The sequence below is a fragment of the Rhinoraja longicauda genome, chromosome 25 (genome assembly GCF_053455715.1).
Source record: "Rhinoraja longicauda isolate Sanriku21f chromosome 25, sRhiLon1.1, whole genome shotgun sequence".
Lineage (NCBI taxonomy): Eukaryota > Metazoa > Chordata > Chondrichthyes > Rajiformes > Arhynchobatidae > Rhinoraja > Rhinoraja longicauda.
The window spans coordinates 3,166,943-3,183,519 of NC_135977.1; the positions used below are offsets into that span (position 1 = coordinate 3,166,943).

Consider the following 16,577-nt stretch of genomic DNA (forward strand, 5'->3'; position numbering starts at 1 on the left):
TTTGTAGATTAATTGGCTTTGGTATAAGTGTAAATTGCCACTAGTGTGTTTAGGATAGTGTCAGTGTGCGGGGATCGCTGGTCAGTGTGGACTCGGTGGGCCAAAGGGCCTGTTTCCGCGCTGTATCTCTAAACTAAACCAGACAACTAATGTTCTTTATTCTGTGGTTTGTCTTCCAAAGCTTTATGAAGCGATAAAAATTTGATTGTTGAGATACTGCCATCTGACGCTATTTTTAAATAACATGGTTGAGGAGTACTGTAGTGGCCGCAACTATTGCCTGCACCTTACCAACCCAAGGATTACGCTGTTGGTTTTTCCCCCACAAAGGTTCCTGTCTAATTCCTCCTCTGTTTTATTTTTTTTGTTTTTCAAGCAATTGACGTTTCTTAACCTCTCCTTTAATTACCATTTTCATCTTGTGACAAAGAAAATGATTACCTTGACATAATTGTGTTCTCGTGTTTTAACATGAACGAACTAACTTTTAGCCCAGAGAAGTCCACGCACTTCGCTCAACTCTGCTGTTTTTGTTCCTGGACATATTTCAAAGAAAAAATTAGATTATGTATGTAGGTTAATTGGTTAAAAATTAGATTATGTATGTAGGTTAATTGGCTGGGTAAATGTAAAAATTGTCCCTAGTGGGTGTAGGATAGTGTTAATACGGGGATCGCTAGGCGGCACGGACTTGGTGGGCCGAAAAGGCCTGTTTCCGGCTGTATATATATGATATGATATATGATATGATATTATGAAATATCTCATCCTTTTGACGTGAACCAGCTAATGTTCATCTGCAATGTTAACTGCAAGAAGTGGTTGATTTTGGTGTCTGAATGTATCTAATCTTTCAAAAACATGGTATGAAAGTCGTAAACATGTTCTCGACAAGTTTAATCAGCATCAGCTTTGTTGTGATGATGAATTGCTTGCAGTAGTGGAGCAATATTGCCAAAGAACATTCACTATATGGTTATGGAACACCATTTATGTCGTAACCTCCCAAGAAACATTGTTCAACATTGATCCATCTAAGAAATATTGGATTGGGCAACACTCCAAGAGGCCGAGCTTGCAGATTGGATGCGGCCTATGTGAGATGTACGGTTACCAACTTCCTCACTCCCACATACGGGACAAGGTGACCTCACCCAACCAGTGGCCACGTGCTCCCGCTCCACCAATGGCGGCTGCCGACAAATGTTGACGTCATCCTTTGTCCCTTATTTGGGAGTGAGGCAGTTGGCAACCCTACTAATATGGGACAAACTAATTTAGCCCAAAATACGGGATGTCCCAGCTGATACAGGACAGTTGGCAACCCTAATAGAATAACTGAGTGAGGTAGAATTAAGAGGAAGAGTTTATGTCAGCGCCGCTGGAAATAGTGTGAAAGAGGTGATTGGTTCAGGAGTATGGTAGCATTGGGGAAGAGGTTGTTTAGTTTAGATATACAGCATGGAAACAGGCCTTTCAGCCCACCAAGCCCATGTCGACCATCTATCACCCATTCACACTAGTTCTACGTTATCCCATTTTCCCACTCCCTACCTACTCGAGGCAATTTTACAGTTGCCAATTAACCTACATTCCTGCACATCTTTGGGATGTGGGATGAAACCAGAGCACCCAGAGGAAACATGAGCGGTGACAGGGAGAACGTGCAAACTCTGCGCAGACTGACAGCACCCGAGGTCAGAATCGAACCCGAGTCTACCAGCTGTGCCACCTTGCCCCCCACAAAGTCCCCACATCTGCACTGAATCTTACGTCTGCATCTCTGAGCTTTCAGGCATCTTCTCCCTGAAGGTAGAAAGGTGAAAGGGGAATGGCCAGGGTGACCGGCATCTTTGATAATGCTGCCAGTCTTCCCGATGCAACGCACCATGGAGGTGGACCTGGCTGTCATTTGGTTGAAGGCACTAATTGTTTTGTAGAAGCTCTGTTTTGGCACATTAACTTGGTATGTCTCTACCAGCAGAAAAAATGCACTTTAGTAACTTGGAGGCTAAAGTCAGACAGGATTGGGAATGACTGGAATTTCAGAGCAAGCCTGAAGCCAGAGAGATTGTGCCTTGACATTTTAATTAATTTCTGCACATTTTTATTAACATGGTTTTTGATACATCTAGGAAAAGACTCCTTTGAATTTGTAAATCCAGCTTCTTAAACTTCCTATAAGCATTTGCCTCCAAGTCAGTTTGTTGCTGGTAAAGTATGATATCCAGGTTTGTCTGACACGTTGCTTGTCTGCAAAATCTTTTTGCATGTAACGCAAAGTATAAACGCCATGTGCACGCCAGCTGAATGTCTCTTTACAAATTACATATTTATCTTCCCTATTTCTTCCAGGTCGAACACCCGAAACACAAGATCTGTGTCTGGGCAAGGTGGAGGTCAGGATTAACCCGGAAACCGGGAAGGTGCTTGTTGGTGACGGTGAAGAAACATCTGCTCCACATATTTATGCAATTGGAGATATAGCAGAGGTAGGACATGGTCCAGATATTCCGGTCCACAGAATTTAATCTCGGAGCTTACTGTTATTCGTAGCGGGCTAGAAAGAGGGAAATTGGTTGAGGATTTGTATACTTTTGTTGGACTGTGATGTTATGATAGTTATAGAGCATTGATACAGGCCCTCCGACCCAACTGCTGACCAAAATGCCCCATCTACACTAGTCCAACCTGCTCACATTTGTCCTATACTGTCCTTCCAAACCAAGTCAATGGATATTTTTACACCAAGTCAATGGATATTTATCTCGTATGGATATTTATCTTTATATTAAGGTGGAGATAGATAGATTTATGATTAGTATGGGTGTCAAGGCTAATGGGCAGGAGAACGGGTAGAGAGGGAAAGATAGATCAGCCTTGATTGAATGGTGGAGTAGACTTGATGGGCCGAATAGCCTAATTCTGCTTCTACAACTTATGAACCTTTCCTATCCATGTACCTGTCCAAATGTCTTTTAAATGTCTTTAATAATTCTCCAGCCTGTTGCCACCCACGTCTAGTGCTTTTTTTTGTTGCTTTGATGTATAATACTACGTCACTTATGTAAGCTCAGTACAGTTCAGGGTTGAGCGATAACAAAATGCCCCACCATATATTGCTCAAAAATGATCCCATTGTTTGGTTTTGAAACTTGGAATCCAAAGTGTGTGCCTTCTACTCTGGTCTAGCCAGGCAAAATCTCGTGGGCACTTTGTGTAGTGTTGGGTTTGACACAGAACTCCCTTTTCTCTGGACTGTCGGAGGGTGCAGTCAATCATGTGCTCCTCATATGATTGAGAATAGAATTATACAGCACAGAAACTGGCCCTTGCACCCAACTTGCCAATGCAGACCAAGATGCCCCATCTATGATAGTCCCACCTGCCTGCGTTTGGCCCATATCCTTCCTAAACATTTCCTATCCATGTATCTGACCGAACGTAGAATATAAAACCATACAACGCTGGAACAAATCATAAGACTTAGGCCAATCTGGCCCATTGAATCTGCTCCGCCATTTAATCATGGCTGGTCTATTTTTCCCTCTCAGCCCCATTCTCGTGCCTTCTCCTGTAATCTTTGACACTTTAGCTCACGCATTCGAGCGGACCATGCAGTTAATCTATACTAATCCCATTCACTTGCATGTGATCAGCTTCTCTCTATTCTCTGCTTGTTCATGTGGCTGTCTATATGCCACTTAAACGTTGCTATTGTAACTGCTTCCACCACTTACCCCAACAGCACATTCCAGGAATATAACACTCTGTGTGTAAAAAAGAAACTTGCCTCGAACATCTCCTTTATACTATTCCCTTCTCACCTTAAACCTGCCCCCTCCATTATTTGATCTTTCCCTCTACAGTAGTGCTATATCGCTAATGATTATGTATTGTTTTGGATAAGAGGTTTTGCTCAGTGTATCTCTTCGAACAGGGCCGACCAGAGCTCACACCTCCAGCTATCAAAGCGGGTAAACTGCTGGCTCATCGGCTGTTTGGCAAATCTACTCAGCTGATGGACTATGATAATGTGAGTAAACGTCATGGTGAAATAGCACTTTATTGTCACATGTACAGTGAAATTCACTTTTTTGGTACAGTTCAGTAAAGGTCTTACTCTGTATAGCACAATCATACCCGAGTATAAGAGTGTAGGAATCGTAAATTACACTGAGACAGTACCCGCCATACAAAAGAGACGTCACGTTTTAGGCGCCATTTTGTATGATTCAAGTTTCAAAGTTGTTAAAAATGTTGTGTCGTAACTTGGCCATAAAGGCTGTTGTCTTGGCGCTGGCACTGGGTCGGTATTTCAAGGGTCGGCCTGGCCAGGTGACGTTGTTGATCTCTTCCACCGCTCTGTGCTGCTGCAGGCCACGTCCAATTCATGCGCTCAGCAGCTTGGAGGGTGGCCTGATCTAATCAAGCCCCAGGCTGCTGCAGGGCCTCCAGCGGCCAACTGCCTTGATCCGTTCACATTGACCTGCAAATGCACCATCCAGACTTCTTCTGAAGAAGGCTTGTGACCCGAAACGTCATCTATCCCTTTCCTCCAGAGATGCTGCCTGATCCCCTGCATTACACCAGCACTTTGGGATAATCTTTGGTTTCAAACAGCATCTGCATCTTTGTTTCTAAAATTTCATTTCATCTTTTTTATGTGCAAAACTGTAGTATACTAAGAGTTATAGAAAGGAACTGCAGATGCTGGTTTAAACCGAAGATAGACACAAAATGCTGGAGTAACTCAGCGGCACAGGCAGCATCTCTGGAGACAAGGAATGGGTGACGTTTCAGGTCGAGACCCCTTTTCAGACTGAAAATATCTGAAATTTCAGTATACTTAGCGTGTTGGAAGTGTAATTCATAATATGTCCTGGGATTAACATTTTATCAATTAAGATGCTGATATCCAGATGAATGACTTGTTTATGTATTTAGGTTGCTACCACAGTTTTTACACCGCTGGAGTATGGATGTGTCGGCTTGACTGAAGAGGAGGCCGTGCATCGACATGGGGAGGACAACATAGAGGTAATAAGTACAGTCATCAAGGAGAAGTCTGCCAGTCCCAGCATGGCCCATTTATTCTTGCAACCCACTCTGCAAGCTAAATAGCTTGTGTTATTACATATTACTCACTACAGGTAGTTTGGTTTAGAGATACAGCATGAACACAGGCCCTTCGGTCCACTGAGTCCGCGTCGACCATTGATCACCTGTTCACCCAATTTCTATGTTATCCCACTTTCACATCCACTTTCTACACACCGGGGGCAATTTAGAAAGACCAATTAACCTACAACCTTCATGTCTTTGGGATGTGGGAAGAGGTGTTTGAGAAAATCGTCTTATAAAAACAATGGGGAAAAGAGAAGGGCTGGAGTGTTTCAGAAACACAGTGACAGTTAATTCTCCCACAGGATACCAAAGCCTGGTGTGGTGCCTCAACCATAGAATAGGTCATAATACTACCATTTATTTAAAATGAGTGAGCTATAAAGGATTTCCAATAGTTGCCTTTATCTCTTTCATTCCGTGTGGAAGGAATTATTATTTTTCCCCTGGCTAATAAAAGCCAGGAAATGGCATTCTCTTATTTCTGCACTGCGTGGCAATGCTGAGTTTTTGCAGGTGAGGATTATGACTGATTAGATGCTGGACAAAGCGTCAGTCTAAAAGGAGCAGCTAGTCTGTGCCAGCGTAATGTTTCTGTTTCATGAGTCAGACATACTTGTGGGTTTGCTAAATGAGGCTGAGGGGTGTAGAGGAATGGTGGGCAAGTTAGTACCATGGACCTGTGCCAGCTAGGTGTTGAACACTTGTAAACACCATCAGAAGAGGCTTTGAGCTGGTCTGGAATGAAAGTTTGTTTCCAGAGGTTTAGATGAAGGATGTGCCTTTCAAGTCTCTGGTCATTTCCAGGAGCTGCATTATGATGCAGTAAATGAAGCAGTCAATTGGCTCACAGCCAGTTCCCACAAACAGCGGAGGAGGCTGAGGGCTGAGTTTATAAAGGTTTGCAATGTAAGGTGAATAAACCACAAACTTCCCCATGGTAGGATTGTTGAAAACTTGAAAGCATAGGTTTAAGATGAATGGTTCAATAGTACTTTATTGTCATATGTCCCATGGTACATATTTAGGTTGGCACAGTGGTACAGCGGTAGAGTTGCTGCCTTACAGCGCAGGAAACCCAGGTACAATCCTGACTACGGGTGCTGTCTGTACGGAGTTTGTACGTTCTCCATGTGACCATGTGGATTTTCCGCAGATGTTCCAGTTTCTTCCCACACTCCAAAGGCGTGCAGGTTTGCAGGTTAATTTGCATCTGTAGATTATCCCTAGTGTGTAGGATGGTGTCAGTGTATGAGGTGATCGCTGGTCGGCGTGGATTCGATGGGCCGAAGGGCCTGTTTCCATGCGACATGTCTAAAGGTACAGCTAAATTCCTTTTTTGCATATAGTAACAATCTTGCTCTACATTAGGCACAATCATACTGAAGTCCAAGAATGTATCTATAGTGGTTTATACTGAGGCAGTACACAAGAGTCGCCATGTTTCAGGGTTATGAGTCTTAACTTGGCCGTAAAGGCCTGTTGTCTGAGTTGCAGGGGTCGGCCCGATGTTGGTGTCCTCCACCACTGTTCCACCGCTCCGTGCCGCTGCAGGCCACGTCCAATCCACACGTTCGGCCTCTTGGATGCCCAATCCAATCAAGCCGGATTTTCACATCCCTGTAGCCAATGTAGTATGCCTAATTGTCCAAGAAATATTTGGACAACTCAGGTTGTTTAAAATAAACATGAAGATAAATCTCAAAATTTTCAGGCTGAACATTTATTTATTTTTCTAAACATAATATTTTCTTGTTAGCTATTGCATGTAAACCTGAATATGTATCTGTACTCTGTGGACAGCTCGATTATAAGCATGTATTATCTTTTCACACGCAACAAAAGCTTTTCACTGCACACGTGACATTAAACTAAACTCAAACTCATACTCACCTTTTGAAGTTATAGCCATACAGAACGGAAACGGGCCCTTCGGCCCAACTCATCCATGCTAACCAAATCCCCTTCTAAGCCTGTGTTTGACCCATATCCCTCTAAACCTTTCCTTTCCAAGCATTTATCCCCAATGACTTTTAAATATTGTTATAGTACCTGCCTCAGCTACTTCCTCTGGCAGCTCCATCCAAATACCCACCAACGTCTGTGTGGAAAAATTACCCCTCAGTTTCCTATTAAATCTTATAAGAAAATAACTGAAGATGCTGGTACAAATCTTTAAATCTTATTAATCTTATTAAATCCTATTAAATCTTTCTCCTCTCACCTTAAACCTAAGCCCTCTAATTTTTGATTCCTAAACCCTGGGAAAGAAACTTATTTTATGGTCTTACCACGTTCTATTAGACCCAGAGAAACTAGATGCTTTCCATATTTTAATTGTCTGTTTTTCAAAAATAAATGGAATAAATTTTGAACTAAAACTCCCTCTAATTATCTCATGCAATTACCTATTTTGTTGCAAATTAAGAATTGCAAACAGTCTAATTATTATTGGCTATCAGGGTAACAGGACACACACACACATTGCTTCTTGTTTCTATTTTTAAATTCAAGCTAGCTTCCGGTCGGAATATCATAGCTATAATTACTGCCTCTGAACTTTTGATGGTAATTAAATTGTTTACCTTTCCTCACAGTTGAGAGGCTGTGCAGAACTAATCTTGGAATAGCAAGTTCATTGTCTGCACGGATGCAGCCTTGGAATACCATCAATCATTGTTGTTTTGTGTTGAATTCCTTAAATCTAGATAGACACAAAATGCTGGAGTTATTCAGCGAGTTAGGCAGTATCTCTGGAGAAAAGGAATAGGTGACTTTTTGGATTGAGACCCTCTCCTTAAATCTAGTCCGTCTATAAGCTAGGGTGCTGTTGACTTCACCTCACTGAAGGCGAAATGAGGCCTCAATGAGGGTTTTGGGCTTGTCTAAGGAATTAGTGCGCTACAATGCTAAGAGTTATATTCTGCACTCTGTATCTTCCCTTTTGCTCTACTCATCAAACTCTATCTTGAGTTTGAACTGATTCTATCTATGTGTGGTATATCCATGTTCTCCAGACTTGCTGCCTGAACCACTGAGTTATTCCAGCATTTTGTGTGCTTTTGTGGAAACCAGCATCGGCAGTTCCTTGTTTTCACACTCATCATATGCATATACGCCATTGGCATATGGCTAACTGCCGTGAGGCAGCTTTACATGCTCAGATTTTGGCATAGAGACTAATTGATTCATAATGGTAGTGTTAAAAGGCAACAAAACTACATCTGGGTAGCATGACCCATATCTTTACACTTCTTTTCCTGAGTATTGAATTGACAGAAAGTTATAGTATGGAAGCAGATCTTTTTGCCCACTGAGTCCACGCTGACCATTGATCACCCATTCTGTACACTGTGGATGGCTTATCTGCATGGCTCGAATGTAATCATGTACAGTCTTTACTGACTGGTTAGCATGCAACAAAAGCTTGTCATTGTTCCTCGGTACACGTAACAATAAACAAAACAAAACTAAACCCTTCTCACACCAGTTCCATGTTATCCCACTCGCAACCACTCCCTACACACTGGGGGCAATTTACAGAGGCCAATTAACCTACAAATCTACAAGTCTTTGGCATGTGGGTGGGGAAACGAGCACCAGGAGGAAACCCATGTGGTCATTGGGAGAACATGCAAACTCCACACAGACAGCACCTGAGGTCAGGATCGAACCCGGGTCTCTGGCGCTGTGAGTAGCGGGCCTACCAGTTGTGCCAATGTATCGCCCAGTAACAAACTTGATCTTGGATTTTTAAGTGAAGTGCCACTTGGACATAGTTATCCATACTATTGTGTATATACATACCCCTACACATGCACATATATTTATAACATGAAACCATAGCACCATAATAAGGACTCCACCCTTCTTCAGGTCATCTATCGGCAGCTCTGTTTTGTTCTAGCCGTCTCTACCTTTCAGACCGAAATGTCATCTATCCCTTTTCTTCAGAGATGCAGCCTAATCCGCTGAGCTACTCCAGCATTTTGTGTCTATCTTCGGTATAAACTAGCATCTGCAGTTCCTTCCTACACATATAATATGATACGCATACACTTGTTCACTAAATCTTTCTACACCCATGCAGATAAGTACATAGTGCGTTTGAAGACACAGAACATAGTTTGACAGTAACTTCTCCTGCTTTGATTTATTTCCATGTTTAGATCTATCATGCACATTACAAGCCACTGGAGTTCACAGTAGCTGAACGAGAAGCCGCTCAGTGCTACGTCAAGATTGTTTGCTTGCGTGAAGGTGACCAAAGCATTCTTGGGCTTCATTTCATTGGACCAAATGCCGGAGAGGTCGTTCAAGGATTTGCACTTGGAATGAAGTAAATTCACAATTTGTTTTCCTCCTTTGATATTAAATGTGGCTATAGCTCAAAATACTGAATTCTATTCCCCCCGACCACCCCCACAATCAGTCTGAAGAAGGGTCCTGACCTGAAACGCCACCTATCTATGTTCTCCATACTTGCTGCCTGACCCGCTGAGTTACATCAGTATTTTGGGTCCTTTTGTGTAAACCAGCATCTGCAGTTCCTTGTTTCTACACCCTTCTACTGAATTCTACATGCCTGTTAATAGACTTGGATTTTTAAGAACTAATAGCACTTGTCTGATTCATGTGATTTAGTATATAAATTTTAAAAAAGGATGCAAAGTGCTGGAGTAACTCAGCAGGTCAGGCAGGATCTGTGGAGATGGAGGGTCCTGGCCCGAAACGTCACCCATTGTTTTTCTCCAGAGACGCTGCCTGACTCCTGAGTTACTCCAGCACTTTATGTCTATCTCTGGAGAACATGCAGAGGGTGAAGTTTCAGGTCGAGACCCTTCTTCAGACTGATTGTGGAGGCGAGGGGAAGAAAGTAGAATTCGGTGTTTTAGTTGCCGAGTTACTCCAGCGCTTTGTGTCTCGTTGGTATTAACCAGCGCCTGCAGTTCTTTCTTTCTACAGTTTAACATTTACCCTTTTATTTTTTTGACTCGAAGTCAGATTTCCAACGCATTGTGATTTTATTGCACTGCTACAATCCCCGTAGAATCTCAATTAAGTTTACCACAGGTATGTAGGACTGTTTTTTTTAGCACAAAGGAACTGGAAATCAAAAACAAGACTGCAGATGTGGAAACTCTGAAATAAAATCTGAAAATGCTGGACAAACTCAGCAGGTCAGGCAACATTCATGGAAAGGGAAACAGGTCGAGGACTGACAAAGAGAAACAGGTTAGTCTAGGTAGCAGAGAAGGTGGGGAAAGCAAAGGATGGAACAAAGGGAAATTCTCAGCTGGGTGAAATTATTTGGCCAGTCAGCCATTTTGCCACTATGTCTGTGTAATGCGTTGCCAACATTGTAACCTTTATAACGAGCCAGCCTATACAAATGAAAGGGAAGACGGGCAAAAATGGCCAGGCCCGATACGAATAAAAGGAGTGAGTAAAACTAAAGCTGGAATGAAAAAGCAATTTTTTTTCCTATGGAGACACAAGAAACTGCAGAAGCTGGAACCTTTCATAGAACACAAAGTGCTGGAGTAACTCAGCCAATCAGGCAGCATTTCTGGTGAAAAAGGGTGGGTGACGTTTCAGGTCCGGACTGAAGAAGAGTCCCGACACGAAACGCCACCCATCCATTTTCTCCAGAGATACTGCCTGACCTGCTGAGTTACTCCAGCACTTTGGGTCAGGCAGTATCTCTGGAGAACATGGATAGGTTAAGACCTTTCTTCAGACTGATGTAGTGCAGGGGGGGGGGGAGGTTGGAAGATTTATTTTCTCTATGATTCTTCATGTTTTGGCATTCCAGATATGTTGTAACTCAAAATTTCTCAGGACCCTTCTGCACGCTTGATTGTAGGAGTGGGAAAAAAAGTCTGTAGAAGGGTCTCAACCCGAAACATCACCTATTCAATTTCTCCAGAGATGCTGTTTGACCAGCTGGGTTACTCCAGCTTTTTTCAATCTTTGGTTGAAAACAGCATCTGCAGTTCCTTCATTCGCAAAGGGATTTCATTGCCTGCTTGTTTTGGTCAACTGTGGAACGAGAATGGGAGCGGCTTGACGTCATGAGCGAAGGAAAGTGCATTTCCTCTCCTGAAGACACCATTAACCCAGTTGGGTGTTTACATCAATCTGCAGTTTCGTAAGCTGTTGTCAGTATGGTATCAATATTAGCTTTATTCACTCTTTTGAATTTAATAATTACTGTGGTGGTATTTGAACTTGGGTCCTGACCTTTCGACGCTAATCCAGTAAATTAACCACTATTTCACCATACCTTTTATTTTCGTCTTCCAGTGGAGATGTGCACTCTGTATGGTGGAACCTTCTCACCTTATAATCATCAAATGAGTAGTTCTGAAGGAGCAATACTCAACTGTCACTCATGAGTCATTGATAATTATACGTTTGCAATGTTCCCTGTAAGGGCAGTTCAGCTCCTCATTGCAATACAGTCTTGTTAGCAAAGTGATGGTTCTAAAAGCTTTCTGCCCCCAAGCTAGAGAACTGTTCGATTCACCTCTGCCCCATCGAGGACATTGGACTTTGTCCATGGAAGTGATACAATACAAGGCTTAGAATTATATTCTGCTCTCTGTATCTTCCCCTTTGCATCATCTATTGTACTTTAGTTTGAACTGATTGTATGTGTCATAGACATAAAATGCTGGAGTAACTCAACTGATCAGGCAGCATCTCTGGAGAAAAGGTGACATTTTGGGTAGGAACCCTTCTTCAGACCTATGTACCTATGTGGTATCTATTTTATCTATGGTTTATCGGATCTATTTGGATAGTATGTAAAACAAAGCTTTTCATTGGAACCTGGTACATGCGACAATAATAAACCTAAACTGGGTTTGAGTCTGAAAAAGGTCGCCTGTCCATGTCCTCCACAGAAGCTGTCTGTCCTGCTGAGTTACTCCAGCACTTTGTGTCCTTTTGTGTATTAACCAGCATCTGCAGTTCTTTATTTCTACATTTTACTGGACCTTTTTCAGTCAGAAAAAGATCCCGACCCGAAACATGGCCTATCCGTGTCCTCCAGGAATGCTGGTCACTCCAGCACTTTGTGTTTGTTCTGCACATGATTCCAGCACCTGCAGTCCCTTGTGTCTTCAGTGTACCTTTAACTCGGGGTTTAACGTTTGTGTGCTTGCTTTCAGGTGCAATGCCACTTACTCTCAGCTGGCATCCACAGTGGGAATTCATCCAACTTGCGCTGAAGAGGTGAATAAGTTGAACATCACCAAGCGATCGGGTTTGGACGCAACAGTCACGAGTTGCTGAGGTTAAATGTCATCCCTGAACAAGTAGTCACACCACAAACTCAGCAGCCGCCACCAAAGACCTACGCTGGTGATCAGAACTAGCCTGAAACACATCGTTTTATATCAGAATTAATCTTGCCCTTCGCTTTTGCCGTATCGAAACTTTACCAACATTTAAAATTTCACCTTGTGTCATTCTTGTGACCAGAGCATAAAAAAATGAACAGCGGTAACATCGTCTTTCAATTTAGCAGCTGCTGCCTCACAGCACCAGAGACCCGGGGTTGATCCTGATTATGGGTGCCGTCTGTGCAGAGTTTGCAGGTTCCCCCTGTGACCGCGTGGGTTTCATCCGGGTGCTCCGGTTTCCTCCCGCGTCCCAAAGACGTGCAGGTTTGTAGGTTAATTGGCCCTCTGTAAATTGTCCTTAGTGTAAGGGGAAAGTGGAATACCATAGAACCTGTGTGAATGTGTAATCCATGATGGTCTTTATGGACCCAGTGGGCCAAAGGGATTGTTTCCATGCTGTATCTCTAAACTAAATATTTCAATATAATTCAGTCACATAAATGTTTAGGTTGCCACGCTTTAGAGTCCACCGTGCTGGGATCGTGTGGCCTGGTGTTGGAAGAGGTTTTGGCGTTGACTGGGGTGGGCAAGTGGCGTATCATGAAAGTAGAATACGATTGCTAAATCAGCCAGCAGAGGGGGATATCTGCTTGTATCAGTGAATGTGAGAATGTTGTTACCTAACAATCAGGAAGGTGATTGCATTTGCAGTTTGGTTTTGCAAAACCATGGGCCACCGGGGGCAGCACGATGGTGCAGCGGTAGAGTTGCTGCCTCACAGCGCCAGAGACCCAGTTTGATGCTGTCTGTACGGAGTTTGTACGTTCTCCCTGTGGCCTGCGTGGATTTTCGCCGGCTGCTCCGGTTTCCTCCCACATTCCAAAGACGTACAGGTTTGTAGGTTAATTGGTTTAGGTAAAAAAAAAATGTAATTTGTCCCTAGTTTGTGTAGGTGTTGGTGTGTGGGGATCGCTGGCCGGCGCTGTCTCGGTGAACTGAAGGGCCTGTTTCCGCGCTGTGTCTCTGAACTAAATGCATTTGTTCATCAAAAAACACAGAAGCCTGTGTGATGTCTTAAATTCTTAGCTTGCATTCAGGTAAGATCAACGATAATGTTTCTTCCCTATTGCCGGCCAGAGTTTGTTGGTGTGCTGATCAGGGATGTCTGGAGAGAGGAGGGTCAAAATGGTTTGGCTCCCATTGATACCTGGCTGTACCATGTGCGCATCGCACATCAAATGAGTATCTCATCACTCACGGTCAGCTCGAGCAAGTGCCAGTTAATGATGACCGGTTTGTAAACCCATTTAACGGGCTGGGCTGGTCTGATAATGTGGCATTTATAAATCTAAAATATGTAATATATTAAAGAAAGTGATATTTCATTGTTGCGTGTAGTTTGTCTAATATTTGAGTAGTGAGTTGCAGGGGAAATATTGTGTGCCATATTTGGCACATAGAATGTTGCTCTATAAACCATGAGCCACAAGTATTCCCTTCTGTGATGCACAAAAGGACACAGAGTGCTGCAGTAACTCAGCAGGTCTGGCAGCATATCTGGAAAACATGGACAAGTGACGTTTCGTGTCGAGAAGAAGGGTCTCAACCAGAAACATCACCTATCCATGTTCTCCAGAGATGCTGCCTGACCTGCTGAGTTGCTCCAGCACCTTGTGTCCTTTTACATTTCAACCAGCTTCTACATTTCCTTGTTTCCCCTACATTCCTCCTCCTCCTCAATAGGGCCTTTTTAATATTTTTAAAGTTTTTCTTCAAAACCGCCATGATATTCTTTGCCAGTTTTTAAATTGGATATTCAACATTCGAAGCGTCCTGTTCTTAACATATAATAAAACATTTAATACTTGCAATCAAGTGAACTTTAATCTCCATCGCTAATTGTTGGATCCCTGAGCTGGAGCTTAAACCAAATCACTGATTCTTCCGTTGACTCCTGTTTATAGATTTCCTTAGACTTGCTACTGCTCTCTTCAAGTGTCTCACGGCAGCTGCCATGAGGGATGGACATGACAGGATTAAGGTTCAATTGAATGGACTGGAAATCAAGATACTTGAACTAATGATCTAGAATGCAGATACCATTGTGGCAGCTGAAGAAATCCAATTCAAATTTAAAGTTAATTGGGGGTGGCACAGTGGCGCAGGGGTGGAGTGGCTACTTCACAGCGCCAGAGATCCCCCCCACCCCCCCGGGTTCTACGGGTTTTCCCTGTTTCCTCCCACACTCCAAAGACGTGCAGGTTTGTAGGTTAAATTTGGCTTCGGTAAAGATTGTAAATTGTCCCAGGTGTGTAGGATAGTGCTGGTGTATGGGGTGATCGCTGGTCGGTGCAGGCTTGGTGGGCCGAAGGGCCTGTTTCCGTGCTGTATCTCTAAATTGCATAAATAATCTGTGAAGAAAAGATCTATTGTCACTGATGGTAACTGTGAAGGCAATGTCATAAAAGCTGGTCCAGTTTACCAGTGCCCTTTTAGGAAGGAAATCTCACTTCCTTAGCTACTGTTTGAAACTTCAGACCCATAACAATGTGGTTGATTCACTCATAGAGTGGATGTGGAAAGGATGTTTCCATTAATGGGAGAGTTGTGGAAACTTCTCTAGAAACTACACTAGGACCAGAGGCCATAGCCTCCGAATAAAAGGACATACCTATAGAAAGGAAATGAGAAGGTATTTCTTGAGGCAGAGGGTGGTGTATCTGTGAAATTCATTGCCACAGAAGGCTGTGGGGGCCGTCAATGGATATTTTTGAGGAGGAGATAGATAGATTCTTGATTAGTGCGGGTGTCGGGTTGTGGGGCGAAGTCAGGAGAATGGAGTTGAGAGTGTAAGATCAGTCATGATTGAATGGTGGAGCAGACTTGATGGGCCAAATGACCAAATTCTGCTCCTAGAACCTATGATTTTTATTGGTTCCTTGAAACCTCAATGGAAGTAGCAAACACATTGCCCACATTTATCTGACAAATACAATAAACTCTCTTAGAAATCCTGTACTGAAGAGCAGTGATTTCCGTTAACCTTTTCCGATAAAATCTATCTAAAGCAAAATGCGTTCAACACCTGTTTGTATATTTTTTAACAATGCTAAAGTTTGAGAAAACCTGGACTCTGTGGTGGAAATATACTGGAAGGTGCTGTTGATGAGAAATTAAATTGAACCAGAACTTCAATTCAGAACCGTCCGAAGAAGGGTCTCGACCCAAAACTGTCACCTGTTCCTTTTCTCCAGAGATGCTGCCTGACCTGCTGAATTACTGCAGGCCATCTTGGGCGGCAGGGAAAGGTTGGACCGTAGGTCTTGTTTCCGTGCTGTGTGACTCCAAAAAGTACTCGGACACACAATAATCGTTCTACACTTGAATATTTTTTGCTGCATGGAAATAATCTCCTTCTGGACTTTCATACTTGAAGCGTTGCCAGGAACAAATTGACAACACTTTTAAGTAGCAAGGGAGTTGCTCACTCGTGATTGTAAAGGCACGAACACAATGAACACCCGGTTAATTCTTCAGAAGCGACTGGAGGCATATCAGTGAAAACTGAACCATGCCCAGCTCATCAACACCTCCCTGCAGACTGGGCTAATGGTACATTTCTCTGACCTCCCACGGATCGTCTGTGGCTGTTCACCATGTCACTTCTCACATCTTCCCAGTTCATTTACTATCCTCCCCATTCCCATGACCAAAATACCAAGGGTTCTAAAGCAGAAAGCTTTCAGTCTTTCATTATGCCTTTCCTTTGATATGCCACTTCCCACAGAGACCTGCTTTAACTGTGAAAACCAACAAAAAACATTCACTGCTCCCACGTTCGTTACTTTCTACGTGTATAAGACTCCTTGTGTGCTTTAGAATAACAAGTCTGTTCCTCCCCATCATTCTCGCCAATAAAGCCTAGTTGTGACGGTCAGAATTGATGCAGATCAAAAGTCAACAGCTAGCCTGTATTTCTCTATTTAAAATCTTGCAGTATATATATATATTTAAAACAAAATAAAATTTGAATGTCTTTTAAAATCAGCTTATCCTGCATTGCGTTTGATTTAGGAGTTCCTTCAGTCTATTGTAAACAGCAGG

The 16,577-nt window shown here is 43.0% G+C and overlaps 1 protein-coding gene across 3 annotated transcripts in view; it reads left to right on the plus strand.

Moving 5' to 3' along the window:
• Nucleotides 1-13,845, plus strand: part of txnrd2.2 (thioredoxin reductase 2, tandem duplicate 2) — a 58,138-nt gene extending 44,293 nt beyond the window's left edge. For all 3 annotated transcript variants that reach the window (XM_078421741.1, XM_078421742.1, XM_078421743.1), the window contains exons 12-16: nt 2,356-2,492; nt 3,941-4,036; nt 4,948-5,040; nt 9,294-9,463; nt 12,300-13,845. In XM_078421741.1, the coding sequence (XP_078277867.1) occupies nt 2,356-2,492; nt 3,941-4,036; nt 4,948-5,040; nt 9,294-9,463; nt 12,300-12,423 (620 nt within the window). In that variant the 3' untranslated portion in view covers nt 12,424-13,845. The remainder of the gene's footprint in view (nt 1-2,355; nt 2,493-3,940; nt 4,037-4,947; nt 5,041-9,293; nt 9,464-12,299) is intronic.
• The last annotated feature ends 2,732 nt before the right edge of the window (nt 13,846-16,577 follow it).